At 43.7% G+C, this 16456-nt stretch overlaps 1 protein-coding gene across 1 annotated transcript in view; it reads right to left on the bottom strand.

Annotated features, from left to right (window-relative positions):
- CLPB (caseinolytic mitochondrial matrix peptidase chaperone subunit B) overlaps positions 1 to 16456 on the bottom strand; it is a 127749-nt gene that overhangs the window by 78214 nt on the left and 33079 nt on the right. Inside the window, exon 5 of the mRNA XM_045023055.1 lies at positions 3106 to 3234. Within this exon, the coding sequence (XP_044878990.1) occupies positions 3106 to 3234 (129 nt within the window). The remainder of the gene's footprint in view (positions 1 to 3105; positions 3235 to 16456) is intronic.

Genomic DNA, 16456 nt, shown 5'->3' with positions numbered 1-16456 from the left:
GTCTCTCATCACCTTGTCTCAATTACTGCAACATCTTTCTCTCTGGCCTGGACAAAAGCAATCTTGCCCTGCTTGTATCCATTCAGAACGCTGCTACAAAGATCATTTTCCTAGCCTGTCATGTTGACCACATCACCGTCTCTTCCCTGGGCTCCCTATCCTTCCAATGGCTTCTCCTCCTTTAATGCATCAAACATATATGGCTTATATTCACTCTCAAGGACCTTCACTGCCAAACCTCACCCTATCTATCACCTCTCATTCATTGCCCACTTGTTAAATGTTCAAACAAGCACCTTCATGCCCTCTTCCAAGTTACCCCACAATCTTGGGAGGAGCTCCCCATAAACATCTGCAAAGCTACGTCCTTATCCCTCCTTCAAATCCCTCCCAAAACTCTCCTTTGCTGGGATACCTACAGAAAACTTGACAATGGCCAGGCTGCTGTGTGCTGAGACCACTGCCCATCTTGCTGACCAACAGTGTCTCATCATTTGTCTGTCTGTCTCCATTTGTTGTCTCTTGTCTTATACTTAGACTGTGTTGAAAGTATATACAAGGATCACTGCTGATTCTCCGTCACTGACAATTTTAAAATCAAGATGGGATGTCTTTCTAAAAGATCTGCTCTGGGAATTATTTGGGGGGAAATTCTCTGGCCTGTGCTATACAGGAGGCCAGTCTGGATCATCACAATGGTTCCTTCTGGCCTTGGAATCTCTGACTCTCAGAACTGCACACTCTTTGGAGCAGGAACTTTTAGTTTTGTGTCTGTACAGTGCCTAGTACGACTGGGGCTCCTGGGTGCTACAGTAATACAAATAAATATAACAAAATAATCACAACAACTCCTCCCCATTCTCCCATGTTATAATTTGTATCTCAAAATCCACTGGCCATACCTTTGAGAAGCCCCTTGCAAAGCTACATTAACTGTTTCTGTTTCCTTGTACTCTTTATGGTTCCCTGCAAGCACTGCAGCCTGTTACACTGTACTTATGGAGACTTTTGGGTTTTACCAATCAGTAGTAATTCTTATCATTCTCTGGGATGTCTTGTACCCTTGTGGCATCACTTATCATGGCACTTGGAAGGCAGCACATACCCTTCCGTTTCCTTTATCTGGGCTACTGAGGTCTCAGCCCAGATTCCTCATTCGGGAGATGCTAGATATGCTTATTTGCATCAACTTTTCTTTTGGTGGCTCCCTGTCAGTGCTTCTCTCACGCCCAACAGTCTGGCTCTGGATGTGTTGTGGGCTGAGGGAAATTCTAAGTTACTTAAATCAATAGAGCTACACCATTCAGGAGGCCCAGGATCTCATCCTGAGTATTTTCCTTCTCTGCCTTGTCAATGGTAGAGTACATTACTCGTTGGGATATCAGGGTTCTATCAGTTTTCTCCCAGCTCCTCCTAGTGCTTTTAGCCTTCTCTGCTGCCACATTCCTCCATCTTTCTTAATTTTTCACCTGCACCCCACCTTTGTGCTGCATCTTGCACAATGCCCCCCTTGTAGACGCTACCGCAATAGAAAAGTTAAATAATTATAGCAATGTGTTGTTTATGAATTATACGGGGTGGAAGAGAAACCCCAATAAATATAATTAGGATGGAAAAGGGGAGAGATATAGAACTGATGTCATGGTAGCATCAGTCTAGCCTACTAGATGGGAATTTTTAAAAGTAGTGGAAATAAATAAAGGTAAAGGTACATTATTTTTTATTATTAAAATATTGATCTATCACCATAGCTGTGGCTGGCACATGACACAAAATATAATAAAGCATGCTCCGTGCCCCTAGTGCATGAGGTAAATACTGCACATTAGCAAGGAAGGATGGTCTTGTGCTTTCTGCACTGGACTGGGACTCAGAGATCAGGACGCCACTCCTGGCGCTCACAAAGACCGTCTATGTGACCTTGGCCCTCAGTTCTCCCTCTGCAAAAGGGGACAATGGTATTTGCTCTGCCTGTCTTGTCTGCATAGACTGTAAGCTCTTCAGGGCAGAGACTGTAACTTAATATATGTATTTACAGCACCCAGCACAGAGACCCACAACTCAGCTGAAGCCTCTAGGTGTGACTGCAGTACAAATAAGCCATGACAAGGCAGGGGGCGGGACGAGGAGGAAGAGTTACCCAAAAAGGGAACGGGGGGGACATGTCAGAGGGAACAATCTTCCTCCTCTCTCATCTTTTATTAAGGAGTTGCTCTCCTTGAGTTGTCTTGTAATCTACATTACATGGACAGGCATAGCCAAGGCATTGGCAGGAGCTGAGCAAAGATTTGCTGGGAAGAGCAAGCTGGAAAATAACGAGTTGTCAGGAGAGATTCACAGATTTCAAGACCAGAAGGGATCATGAGATCATCCAATCTGACCTCCTGTATAACACAGGGCAGAGAATCTCTCCTATTCATCCCTGCATCGAGTCCAATAACTTGCGTTTGGCTAAAATATCAGAGGGGTAGCCGTGTTAGTCTGGATCTGTAAAAGCAGCAAAGAATCCTGTGGCACCTTATAGACTAACAGACGTTTTGCAGCATGAGCTTTCGTGGGCGAATACCCACTTCTTCAGATGCAAGCAAAGAAGTGGGTATTCACCCACGAAAGCTCATGCTGCAAAACGTCTGTTAGTCTATAAGGTGCCACAGGATTCTTTGCTGCTTTGGCTAAAATACTATCTTTCAGAAAGACAACCCGTCTCGACTTGAAGACATCAAGAGATGGGCAATCCAGTCCTCCCCTTTCCTTGGTAGTGTGTTCCCATGGCTAATCACCCTCACTGTTAAACATTTGTGCCTTATTCTAATTTGAATTTGTCTGGGTTCAGCTTTCAGCCATTGGTTTTTGTTCTGTCTTTTTGTGCTGATTTTCAGGAGAAAAGAGAGGACACATAATGTATAGGAGGAGGGAGGCTATTCCAGGCATCGGAAGTGGTATGAAAGACAGGCCTGGAGACGCAAAAGGGAACATCAGGAAGAGCGGATAAATACATCCAACATAGCAGTAAATCATAATTCATACTGTAAATCAATAAGGAGTGAGGTCACAGTCCGCAGCTGTGATCCTGACCCAGGAACCTCTACGAGCCATGGACCTTACCTCCGTCTAGCAGCAATTTGACAGTCACGTAGTCGTCAGCGAGCACAGCGTAATGCAGAGCCGTGCATCCCTTGAAGCTGGCTCGGTTGTTCAGGCGGTTGTTGAAATCATCCTCCCGGGTTACCAGAACTGCAGAAGGAGAGGAGTGAACATGCAGCTCAATAAAGTGGGGCAAAGTAAAGATCCAGTTGGGTTAAAAATGCAGCTGGCTTTTCACAGGGTGAAACAACGCAAACTGTCAAAAGAAGCTACCCAGGAAGCAGTTTATGCCCCCAGGTATAATTCCCGAAGGATGAGGGGGGGAGGCCCCTGGTCACCCAGTCCCACTCCCCCCACTCCCCCTTCAGCAGAGGGTCAATGGGAGGAAAGGGCTGCTGGAGGCAGGCTGCCCCACTCTCCATCCAACAAGGTTTACGAGGCAGTCACCACTCAGCATTGGGAGGTGAGGAAGGTGCTGGAGGCCTGCTTACCTTCTCTGGGAACAGCCCAGAGCCCCAGAGGAGGCTGCTGGTAGGCCGGTACCCCCACCCCAGTGGGCAGGAGCCAGGGTGGGCTGGGTTTCTGAGGGTCTCTCTCCATGCCCTCACAACCGTAACAAGGAGGAGGGCGAGTTTGCTGGAAGCCCGGGCCTCTTCTCCGCCAAGCAGAAGAGGTCTCAGAGGTGCTACTAGTGGTCAATTATCTTCACCTTCGCTGGCAGCAGCAGGGACACCAGAGCGGAAGCAAGACCCTTTCTCCTCACAGACCCCTCCACCCACCCAACCCCACAACTTTAGCCGCCTCTTTTTCATTTAACTGAAATTACTTTTAAATACAAGTGAGCAATATGGAGACTTTTGCTTTATGGTCCATCTCTGTCTCCTATGGCAAATCAGGGCTAGGAAAAGGCACCCACTGACAAGCCTCGGCACAGCTACACCACCACCAGTTTTGTGTGCACCTGCATACTGGACACACACACTCCCCACAGGAATAGTACACTGCATTTACCACACAGCTTTATGTGCTCACCTGCCCTCTGCCCACTAATCCAGCTCTGTTGGGGCTGCCTCGAATATTCCACACCTCTCAGAAGCTTCAAATGGCTACCATAAAAAACCAAAAACAAACCAACCCACCAGAAATACCTTCTATAACAATTATCCTGGCCTGAGCACAATATTCAGCTTAAGGTTTTATTTTATATATATATATATATATATTTCCACTGTTTCCTTGTGCTCCCTTGTCCTCTGTATCCACCACTTATCCCTTGTCATATACTTAGACATATACACCTCGTTATCTCTAGCCTGCTTCTTGCATATATATACCTGCCCCTGGAAATGTCCACTACATGCATCCGACGAAGTGGGTATTCACCCACGAAAGCTCATACTCCAAAACGTCTGTTAGTCTATAAGGTGCCACAGGACTCTTTGCTGCTTTTACAGATCCAGACTAACACGGCTACCCCTCTGATACTTAGACTGTAAACTCTTTGAGGCAGGGACTGTTCGTTTGTTCTGGGTTTGTACAGATCCTAGCACAGTGAGGTCCAGGGCCATGAGTGGGGCTCCTACCTAGTGCTACCACAACAGAAAAAATACCATTTCATGACCCCTTAAGGATGCCTGGAATCCTTTTTTCCAATGGTGTAATATAAAGCAAAGAAGCAAAGCTAGCAGAAGTCAGGCTCTGCCTGCTTGCAAGCTCTCAGAACCTGGCAAGAACAGGGCTGGTATTGCCAGCAGGCAGAGCCTGACTTCTGCTAGCTTTGCTGTATATCAGCAAAGCTTGACCACTACTTTGGTTAAGGCCTCAGCCCTCCTACCAGGCTGCTGATACAAGGCCGTATGTTTCAGGCTCTCTTCCTACTACAGCTATGGCACTACAGCGGCACAGGTACAGCACCGCAGGTGTCTCACCATGGCATAGACATACCCTGAGAGTGCTCATGGCTGACAGAAACAACCTGCACCGTCCTAGTCACAGAAGAAGGATGACACCAGGAACTGCATAAGGATCCACCTTAGAGGCCAGACACCCCATTGAAGAAACTGTTCTGAGACCAAAAGGAGGCCATGTGATCAGAAAGCCAGAAGATTTAGAGATAGCATTGACTGACCAAAGTCCAACAACACACAGCACAATCCTCTCATCTGTTAGGGGATTCAGGCTTCCCTCACTCTAGACAACACACATTTGCTGTTCTCTTGACTGGCTGTTTTACTCAGTGGTTGTTGGTTTTGGTTGATATTGTGTTTTACTTACCTTTGATTTTCAAAGAAAGGGACGCTATAATACCAGCCACTGGAGTCACTGAACCCTGCCATGTGACATGTGACCCCTGCCACGTAGCTTTTATAACCCTGACCCATGTCGTATGACTGAGGCCAGAAAATAAAGATCAGTCACCCTTTTGTTACACTCTCCTCTCCCTCGGGCAATCAATCCTCAGAAGTGTGGATCCAGCAGCCAATCTCTTGGCTTGCCCTAACCTAGCTGGAGTTATTTGGAAGCACAGAGCCCGCCGGGGGAGGTACATCCACACCATAAGGCGTAAGTGACAGGAAGGGCCTTGCACATGCTGTCTCTGAATGAACATCTCCGACATGGCAGGCCACTTTCCGCTCTTGGATGTGCGTGCTTAACTCTTATTGACTTCAGTGGGAGTACATGTGCATAGCCAACGGCAGAACAGGCCCTTTGACTGTAAGCTCCTGCAGGCAAGGACTTTTCAGTGAGGATCTTGTACAGCTCCGAGCACAGAACAATTGGTGACAGTAATAACAGACACAGGACTTGGACCATCCACAATGCAATGTGCCTACATTACCTTCACATAACTACTGCTTGATTCCACCACTTAAAAGTTGCAATAAAACCTGAATACAATACTGTAACTAATAGCCAAGCCCATCCCAGCCAGGCACCTCTGCTACTAAAACCCAGCACCTGCAAAGAGAGCAATTAACATGACGCTTCCTTCCTTCTGCGGGCATTTTCTATACGCATACATGGGGTGTATGTATATTTATTTATTTGTCTTCATTTCCTATCCAGGGAGGGGCAAGATAATGACTGCGTGCGTCAGGGAAGATGAATCTGAGATACTAGGGAGCAGTGCAGTAAAAAGATTAAAGTGTTATTATTGTTGGGTTTTTTCCCCCATGGTCCGTTGTGACAGCTCGGCCGTCATCTGTAAAAAATGTCTCAGCAAGAGATAATCATCGGAAACTCAATAAAGCGTCAGGGGAAGCCTCGTCTGCCATCAATCACTGGGTGCCTGGAAATTTTCAGGCCTCTGTCTCCCTTCCTGCCATCCATATAAATGTCTGCAATATATTTTGTGCAGTGCGTGTGGCGTGTATCCCCCTGATTTGGAAGTTTTTATGAAAAAATATTTATACACGAAATATGCAAATCGGTTTAAAAAAGAGGCAGTTTCGCTCTCTCCCTCTCTCTTTCTCTTTTTAAAAATGCAACTGAATTTATTCTTTTTAATAAAACATGTCAACCAAAGAATTAATGCAACTTCTAACTGAGTGGACTTATTTCTCCCCACCCCCCAAAAATAAAATATATTAGTTTAGAGAACTGTATGCAGACAAAAACAATTAACTTTATTGGTTGATATACTTTGTCTTAAATAAAGTCTAGGCACATGCATTATGTATTGGCACTCCATTGTTCATTTTTTTAATGTTGTTTCATGCATTTTGCATTTGCCGCTACAGCAGCCTGATGCATGTGTGTTCGCAGCTCCCATCAACGAGAGGGTCGGTAGAACTAATACGTTACAATGAGGGATGAGAGCAAGGAGCATTTAAAAATAAAATAACGCCCTGTCAAAATTGCTCTAGAGTTGATCCATCTTCTGAACGTGCATTTTATCAAAGGCAAAGGTTGAAAGATTACACCTTCATTTGACTTTATCTCACTTTAAGCTCCCAGCAATGAGGCCAAAATGCTGTACTAAACCAATGGACAATCTCACCACACAGTTCTGTCTTTGCTATCAGACTAATTAGCGGTATTTTATTCTGCAAATAATGCAGGAGAAGCACTATTTGCCTTTGATAATGTAATCGGGTTTCCCAAATTTGCTCCACACAATAAGCAGGAAATGTTTAATTTCTGAGCCAAAGGTCAAAGCGTTGGAGCTATAGTTAATTTAGTTACAAGTGCCAGGAAAGGTTGGAGTTCTGGTAGCTGCATGAGTTGTGGTGAGGTGATATGGAATGGGACCAGAAAGATACTGCTTAGACTTGCCTTCCTCAGAGAAACCATGCAGAATGTTTGGCATCTCGGACTCATCGGCTGTCACAAGCTAAGGTTTGCTCACTGCGTAGATGGATGAGACATCTCTAAAGAGAGCCAGATGGCACAGGAAGTGCTGCTGGTGAGTCAGTAGGTGATGCCCTTTTATCTGGGTCAGGACTAAACCAACATCCCAATTTTGGGAGCACTGCTGTGCTGGAGCCTGTTTCAGATCAGATGTGAAACTGAGATGCTGACCATGAAAGATTGTAAAAGATCCAACTGCATTCAGAGCACGGAGGTTAGCGCCAATACCTTGCCAAACACCAAACAGGTGCAATCAGTCTGTCCACAGAACATTCCCCTGCAGTTTCAACTAGAGAAGTTATTCAGGGTTTTTCATCCACTTCTAAAAACTTGTGCACTGTTGCTGGTGCAAGAGCAGCCTTACTTCACCCCAGACGTGGATGCATTTGAGTGGATGATGTAAACTAACTATAATTTTGCATAGTGCTTTGGCGTCCCTCCAGATAAAAGCAGCTTTATAAATGTTAGTCAGCAGGGCGGCAGCGTCTCCATGTCACCTCCAGGACACTGAAGGACGTCGGCTCATGATCATTTCTCTAATCTTGACATACACACAAACCCTCCCCCCTTCAATTAGACTGCATTTAAACTGAACGTGAAGCAGTTTCCTGAAGTGAGGTGACATTTCCATTTTGATCCCAGTAAACAAGATTTTAGGATGTTAGAATCACAGGCAGGTCCCCATTGCACCACACTTTTGTTTGTGGCTGGTAATGGGCAATCCAACTACCAGGCTCAAAGGGACACAAACATAATAGTTTGTCTTACAAAATGATACACTTATATTCATTTACCCGTTCAAAAAGGCAGTAGATTTTTAAAAACTTATTAGCTCCTTTTACCAGCATCAACCTGGTATATAGAATTACGAACACTATATATTACACACAAAAAACTATGTTAACAGAACATTAATGAAGTTGCAAAACTCAACTACACTTTGCAAGGAGGTTCATGGATATTTGCTGACGGCAGAAGAATGGTGAGACTCAGGATTTCTAGGTTCCATTCCAGGCTCTGGAGGAGAGTGTGTTCTAGTGGGCACAGACTCTTCTGTTCATTCCCCACCATGTTTGACTCCTACCCTGTCCCCTCCTCCAACCTGGCCCTGTCCTGTCTCTTCCCCACTCAATTACTTCTTTGTTTCGGTCTTCACCGAGAAGTCTGAAAGAATGCCTAACATAGTGAATGCTAATGGGAAGGGGGTAGGTTTGGAAGATAAAATACAAAAAGAACAAGTTAAAAATCACTTAGAAAAGTTAGATGCCTGCAAGTCACCAGGGCCTGATGAAATGCATCCAAGAATACTCAAGGAGCTAATAGAGGAGGTATCTGAGCCTCTAGCTATTATCTTTGGAAAATCATGGAAGACAGGAGAGATTCCAGAAGACTGGAAAAGGGCAAATATAGTGCCAGTCTATAGAAAGGGAAATAAAAACAACCCAGGAAACTACAGACCAGTTAGTTTAACTTCTGTGCCAGGGAAGATAATGGAGCAAGTAATTAAGGAAATAATCTGCAAACACTTGGAAGGTGGTAAGGTGATAGGGAATAGCCAGCATGGATCTGTAAAAAACAAATCATGTCAAACCAATCTGATAGCTTTCTTTGATAGGATAACGAGTCTTGTAGATAAGGGAGAAGCGGTGGTACACCTAGACTTTAGTAAGGCATTTGATACGGTCTCGTATGATATTCTTATCGATAAACTACGCAAATACAACTTAGATGTGGCTACTATAAGGTGGGTGCATAACTGGCTGGATAACAGAACTCAGAGAGTTGTTATTAATGGTTCCCAATCCTCCTGGAAAGGTATAACAAGTGGGGTTCCACAGTCGTCTGTTTTGGGACTGGTCTGTTCATTATCTTCATCAACGACTTAGATATTAGCATATAAAATGCGCTTATTAAGTTTGCAGATGATACCAAACTGGGAGGGATTGCAACTGCTTTGGAGGACAGGATCATAATTCAGAATAATCTGGACAAATTGGAGAAATAGTCTGAGGTAAACAGGATGAAGTTTAACAAAGACAAATGCAAAGTGCTCCACTTAGGAAGGAACAATCAGTTTCACACATACAGAATGGGAAGAGACTGTCTAGGAAGGAGTACGGCAGCAAGGGATCTAGGGGTTATAGTGGACCACAAGCTAAATATGAGTCAACAGTGTGATGCTGTTGCAAAAAAAGCAAACATGATTCTGGGATGCATTAACAGGTGTGGTGTGAGCAAGACACGAGAAGTCATTCTTCCGCTCTACTCTGTGCTGATTAGGCCTCAGCTGGAGTATTGTGTCCAGTTCTGGGTACTGCATTTCAAGAAAGATGTGGAGAAACTGGAGAGGGTCCAGAGAAGAGCAACAAGAATGATTAAAGGTCTAGAGAACATGACCTAGGAAGGAGGCTGAAAGAATTGGGTTGTTTAGTTTGGAAAAGAGAAGACTGAGAGGGGACAGGATAGCAGTTTTCAGGTATCTAAAAGGGTGTTGTAAGGAGGAGGGAGAAAACATGTTCATCTTAGCCTCTAAGGATAGAGCAAGAAGCAATGGGCTTAAACTGCAGCAAGGGAGGTTTAGGTTGGACATTAGGAAAAAGTTCCTAACTGTCAGGGTGGTTAAACACTGGAATAAATTGCCCAGGGAGGTTGTGGAATCTCCACCTCTGGAGATATTTAAGAGTAGGTTAGATAAATGTCTATCAGGGATGGTCTAGACAGTATTTGGTCCTGCCATGAGGGCAGGGGACTGGATTTGATGACCTCTTGAGGTCCCTTCCAGCCCTAGAATTTGTGAATCACTCTTCGTTTCTTGCCCCAGTCCTATTCTCCTTAAGTACCCAGTCCCAATCTCCACTTCTCAGGCTCCTCCTCCTCACCCAGCCAGTCCTAGTCCTCTCCTCCAGGTTCACTGTCCAGTCCCAATCTTCTCCCTGCACACGAGTGCCAGTATCCTTTCTCAGCTAATACCAGTTTCTCCCCTCCCTTTTTTTTTTTTTTAAGTTTGCAGGAGCTGGTAGGAGCAGTGTGCTGTGAGAGAAGCAGAGCCTTTGATGTGGGCGTACCATCGATTGATATAAGGGCAATAAGATATTCTCAGTCTTATTCTCTATCCCTTTTTTAATGATTCCTAACATCCTGTTTGCTTTTTTGACCACCTCTGCACACTGCATGGACATCTTCAGAGAACTATCCACAATGACTCCAAGATCTTTCTCCTGATTCGTTGTAGTTAAATTAGCTCAGATCATATTGTATGTATAGTTGGGGTTATTTTTTCCAATGTGCATTACTTTACATTTAACCACATTAAATTTCATTTGCCATTCTGTTGCCCAATCACTTAGTTTTGTGAAATCTTTTTGAAGTTCTTCACAGTCTGCTTGGGTCTTAACTATCTTGAGCAATTTAGTATCATCTGCAAACTTTGCCACCTCGCTGTTTACCCCTTTCTCCTGATCATTTATGAATAAGTTGAATAGGATTGGTCCTAAGACTGATCCTTGGGGAACACCACTAGTTACCCCTCTGCATTCTGAAAATTTACCATTTATTCCTACCCTTTGTTCCCTGTCTTTTAACCAGTTCTCAATTCATGAAAGGATCTTCTCTCTTATCCCATGACAACTTAATTTACGTAAGAGCCTTTGGTGAGGGACCCTGTCAAAGGCTTTCTGGAAATCTAAGTACACTATGTCCACTGGATCCCCCTTGTCCACATGTTTGTTGACCCCTTCAAGAACTCTAATAGATTAGTAAGACATGATTTTCCCTTTACAAAAAACATGTTGACTTTTGCCCAACAATTTATGTTATTCTATATGTCTGACAATTTTATTCTTCGCTATAATTTCAACTAATTTGCCCGGTACTGACGTTAGACTTACCAGTCTGTAATTGCCACGATCACCTCTAGAGCCCTTTTTAAATATTGGCATTATAATAGCTATCTTCCAGTCACTGGGTACAGAAGCCGATTTAAAGGACAGGATACAAATCATAGTTAATAGTTTCGCAATTTCACATTTGAGTTCTTTCAGAACTCTTGGGTGAATGCCATCTGGTCCTGGTGACTTGTTACTATTAAATTTATCAATTAATTCAAAAACCTCCTCTAGTGACACTTCAATCTGTGACAATTCCTCAGATCTGTCACCTACAAAGGACGGCTCAGGTTTGGGAATCTCCCTAACATCCTCAGCCGTGAAGACTGAAGCAAAGAATTCATTGAGTTTCTCCGCAATGACTTTATCGTCTTTAAGTGCTCCTTTTGTATCTCGATCGTCCAGGGACCCCACTGGTTGTTTAGCAGGCTTCCTGCTTCTGATGTACGTAAAAGAACATTTTCTTATTACCTTTTGAGTTTTTGGCTAGCTGTTCTTCAAACTCCTTTTTGTCTTTTCTTATTACATTTTTACACTTAATTTGACAGTATTTATGCTCCTTTCTATTTACCTCACTAGGAGATGACTTCCACTTTTTAAAAGATGCCTTTTTATCTCTCACTGCTTCTTTACATGGTTGTTAAGCCATGGTGGCTCTTTTTTAGTTCTTTTACTGTGTTTTTTAATTTGGGGTATACATTTAAGTTGGGCCTTTATTATGGTGCCTTTGAAAACTGTCCATGCAGCTTGCAGGGATTTCACTCTAATCACTGTACCTTTTAATTTCTGTTTAACTAACCTCCTCATTTTTGCATAGTTCCCCTTTCTGAAATTAAATGCCACAGTGTTGGGCTGTTGAGGTGTTCTTCCCACCACAGGAATGTTAAATGTTGTTATATTATGGTCACTATTTCCAAGCAGTCCTGCTATAGTTACCACTAAGAGAAAGTAGTTAAGGAAATATAGGTAAACAGTAATTAGGATAAAATACAATATGGTTTTGCAAAAGGTAGATCATGCCAGACCAACCTGATCTCTTTAAGAAGATAACTGTTTTCATAGACAAAGGAAATGCAGTAAATCTAAACTACCCGAGTATCAGTAAGGCATTTGACACAGCTCCACATGGGAAATTATTAGTTCAATTGGAGAACATGGGGATCAGTATGAGAACTGAAAGGTGAATAAGGAAATGGTTAAAGGGGAGACTATAATGGGTCATACTGAAAGGTGAACTGTCAGGCTGGAGGGGGGAGGTCACTAGTGCAGTTTTTCAGGGACTGGTCTAGGGACCAATCTTATTTAACGTTTTCATTCATGACCTTGGCACAAAAAGTGGGACGTGCTAATAAAATTTGCAGATGACACAAAGTAGGGACGTACTACAATGGTCCCTTCTGGCCTTGAAGTCGATGAGTCTATGTTCTCAGTATCCTTGCCTAGCCTGTCCTAGTTCTTCTCTCCCAGCATTTTGTCTAATCTGTCTGTCCCATCTCCCTCCCACTGGTTCCCAGTCCACCCCAGCTCCTTGTCCAAGTCTCCTTCCCCAGCAAATCCGAGTTCTCCCCCAAGACCTTAGCTCCTTGTCTGAACACCCCCCAACCCACCATTCTAAGCCCCAGTCTCCTGGTCTATACGGGTCCGTCTCTTTCTCTTCCTCCAACAGCTCTTCGGCCAATCCCAATATTCCCTGCCCAACCAACTGATCTACTCAAACAAAGTAGGGAAATGCAACCTACATGGAGCTATACTAGAAGGTGGGTGCATAACTGGTTGGAAAACCGTTCCCAGAGAGTAGTTATCAGTGGTTCACAGTCATGCTGGAAGGGCATAACAAGTGGGGTCCCGCAGGGATCAATTATGGGTCCCGTTCTATTGGATATCTTCATCAGTGATTTAGACAATGACAGAGAGGACAATGATAAAGTTTACGGATGATACCAAGCTGGGAGGGGTTGCAAGTGCTCTGCAGGACAGGATTAAAATTCAAAACAATGTGGACAAACTAGAGAAATAGTCTGAAGGAAACAGGATGAAATTCAATAAGGACTAATGCAAAGTACTCCTCTTAGGAAGGAACAATTAGTTGCACACATACAAAATGGGAAATGATTGCCTAGGAAGGAGTACTGCGGAAAGAGATCTGCGGGTCATAGTGGAACACAAGCTAAATATGAGTCAACAGTGTAACACTGTTGCAAAGAAAGCAATCATCATTCCGGGATGTATTAGACGGTGTGTTGTAAGCAAGACATGAGAAGTAATTCTTCCGCTCTACTCCGTGCTGATAAGGTCTCAACTGGAGTATTGTGTCCAGTTCTGGGCACCACATTTCAGGAAAGATGTGAACAAATTGGAGAAAGTCCAGAGAAGAGCAACAAAAATGATAAAAAGTCTAGAAAACATGACCTATGAGGGAAGATTGACAAACCCAAATTTGTCTAGTCTGGAGAAGAACAGACCAGGGAGGGGAGGACGAATCATGATAATAGTTTTCAAGTACATAAAAGGCTGTTACAAGGAGGAAGGAGAAAAATTGTTCTTGCTACCCTCTGAGGACAAGACAAGAAGCAATGGGCTTAAATTGCAGCAAGGGCAGTTTAGGTTGGACATTAGGAAAAACTTCTTTTCAGGGCAGTTAAGCACTGGAATAAATTGCCTACGGAGGTTGTAGAATCTCCATCATTGGAGATTTTTAAGAGCAGGTTAGACAAACACCTGTCAGGGATGATGTAGATAATATTTTGTCCTGCCATGAGTGCAGGGGACTGGACTAGATGACTCTCGAGGTCCTTTCCAGTTGTACGATTCTATGAAACTGCTTCCTCCTCCACACTGTCTGGTTGGCAGCAAGGGCTTCATTCACAGCATAGGCGAGACAGGTTCCTTGCTCTCCGTGCCAGGCCCCGCCGTGACTTGTAGCAGCCGGAAGCAGCAATTACAGGGAAAACCTGGTTTTACTCCTACATCCCTGGACTGGAGTATGCTCAGTTGCTCTGTGAGGATGGTGCATGGTGCACATGCAGTCTGGTCAACACTAGGAGCAGTGAGAGAGAATGGAGCATGCTCAATGAGGACAGAATCTTCAGTGATTTAACTACTAAAATCAAAGAAGTCTCTAGTGAGCATGTGTGAATTGAGATTTTTCCACGGTTTATAACTTGCCTGCATTTGGTTAGATTCCCACAGATACAGCACAAGCACACCTCTGACTCAAAGGCCAGCCCATGCTAAATTTCAAGTCCACATTCCAAAATAATAGAGCTGTTCAAAGAAAAGGTCTGAAGATTATTTTTTTTTTAAATATGGGCAAAACAATATTTTCCATAGCCTCATTCTCAGAAATGGTTGAACCAGTTTGCTGAAATTTTTTAAAAAATCAGCCCAAGGCAGACACCCAAAATGAAAAATTTCAGCCCAAATGGTTAAAATATCATAAAATTATAAGCAACTGGAAGCAGGGTCTTATATTGTAAAATGTTGATAGGTTCACAGAGTTTAAGGACAAAAGTGACCATTATATGTTCTAGTCTGACCTCCTGTCTATCACAAGCCATTAAATTTCACCCTGAGTTACTGAGCTCAATAACTTGTGGTTCAATAAAGCAAAACTTATCTTTGGCTAAAGTACATCTTCCAAAAAGGCATCCAGTCTTTATCTGAAGACATCAAGAGCTGGAGAATCCACCATTTCCCTTGGTAGTTCCAGTGATTAATCATCCTCACTGTTAAAAATCAGTGTCTTATTCGTAATCTGAATTTGTCTAGCTTCAGGTTCCAGCCATTGGTTCTTGTTCTGCCTTTTTGTGATAGATTAAAGAGCTCTTTAGGACCTACTATCTTCTCTCCATAAGGGTACTTACTTGCTTTAATCTAGTCTCTGCTCAATCTTCTTTTTGATAAACGAAACACATGGAGCTCGCGAGCCCTCCAATTGTTTTTGTGGCTCTTTTCTGCACCCCCTCCAATTTTTAAACATCCTTTTACAAATGTGGATGCCAGAACTGGATGGACTATTTCAGTATCAGTCTCAACAATGCCATATAAAGAGGAGAGGTAAAATCACCTGCTAAACCCAGGGTTGTGAGTTCAATCCTTGAGGGGGCCATTTAGGGATCTGGGGCAAAAATCTGTCTGGGGATAGGTCCTGCTTTGAGCAGGGGGTTGGACTAGATACCTCCTGAGGTCCCTTCCAACGCTGATATTCTATGATTCTATGATCTCCTGTTTACACCCTCAAAGGATATTAGCCCTTTTCGCCACAGCATCACACTGTAAGCTCATGGTCAGTTGCTTGTCCACCATTACCCCTAGATCCTTTTCAGAGTCACTGCTTTCTAGAATATAGTCCCCCATTCTGTAAGTACGGCCTGCATTCCTTGTTCCACTTTGCATTTGGCTGTATTAATATGCATTTTGTTCGCATGGGCCCAACTTACCAAGCCACCCAGATCACTCGATAGGACTGCCTGGTCATCATCATTATTTACCACTCCGCCAATCTTTGTGTCATCTGCAAACTTCATCAGCAGTGATTTTATATTTACTTCCAGATCATTGATGAAAATGTTGAATAGCATTGGGCCTAGTACCAGTTCTTGCAGAAACCCCCCGGAAACACCTACTGCCAGTGAGAATTCCCTACTGATCAATACTTTTTGAGATCTGCCAGTTCTTAATCCATTTAATGTGAATAAGTGGGACTACTGTAAGAAAGCCTGGCCATGAAGAATCGGAGGAGGTAGGCAGGTCCCGGGACCTTCAGCAGCTACAGAAATTTAGGGTAAACAATTACCCTGCTCTACAAAAGGGATGTGAGCCAGAGTTCTTGCTAGTGATTTTAATGGAAATGGCCTGGGGGAGCTGGATGAGATAAAACACCTTATATTTAACTTGGAACCACATCCTTTGCCTCAGTTTTCATAGAGTCACAGGACTTAAGGCCAGAAGGGACCATTTTGATCTGACCTCCCGGAAGACACAGGCCAGGGAACCTCCCCCAGTGAATTCTGCATCTAATCCAATAACTTCTGTTGGAGCTAGAGCATAACTTTTAGAAAAATATCCAGTCCAAAGACTTCAAGCACTGGGGAATCCACCCCACTCCTAAGTAAATTGTTCCAGTGGGAGAGAGTTCC

This window comes from Mauremys mutica, chromosome 1, assembly GCF_020497125.1.
Source record: "Mauremys mutica isolate MM-2020 ecotype Southern chromosome 1, ASM2049712v1, whole genome shotgun sequence".
In the NCBI taxonomy this organism is placed as follows: domain Eukaryota; kingdom Metazoa; phylum Chordata; order Testudines; family Geoemydidae; genus Mauremys; species Mauremys mutica.
The sequence above is the reverse complement of the archived record's forward strand: the minus strand, read 5'-3'. Positions and strand labels throughout refer to the sequence as shown.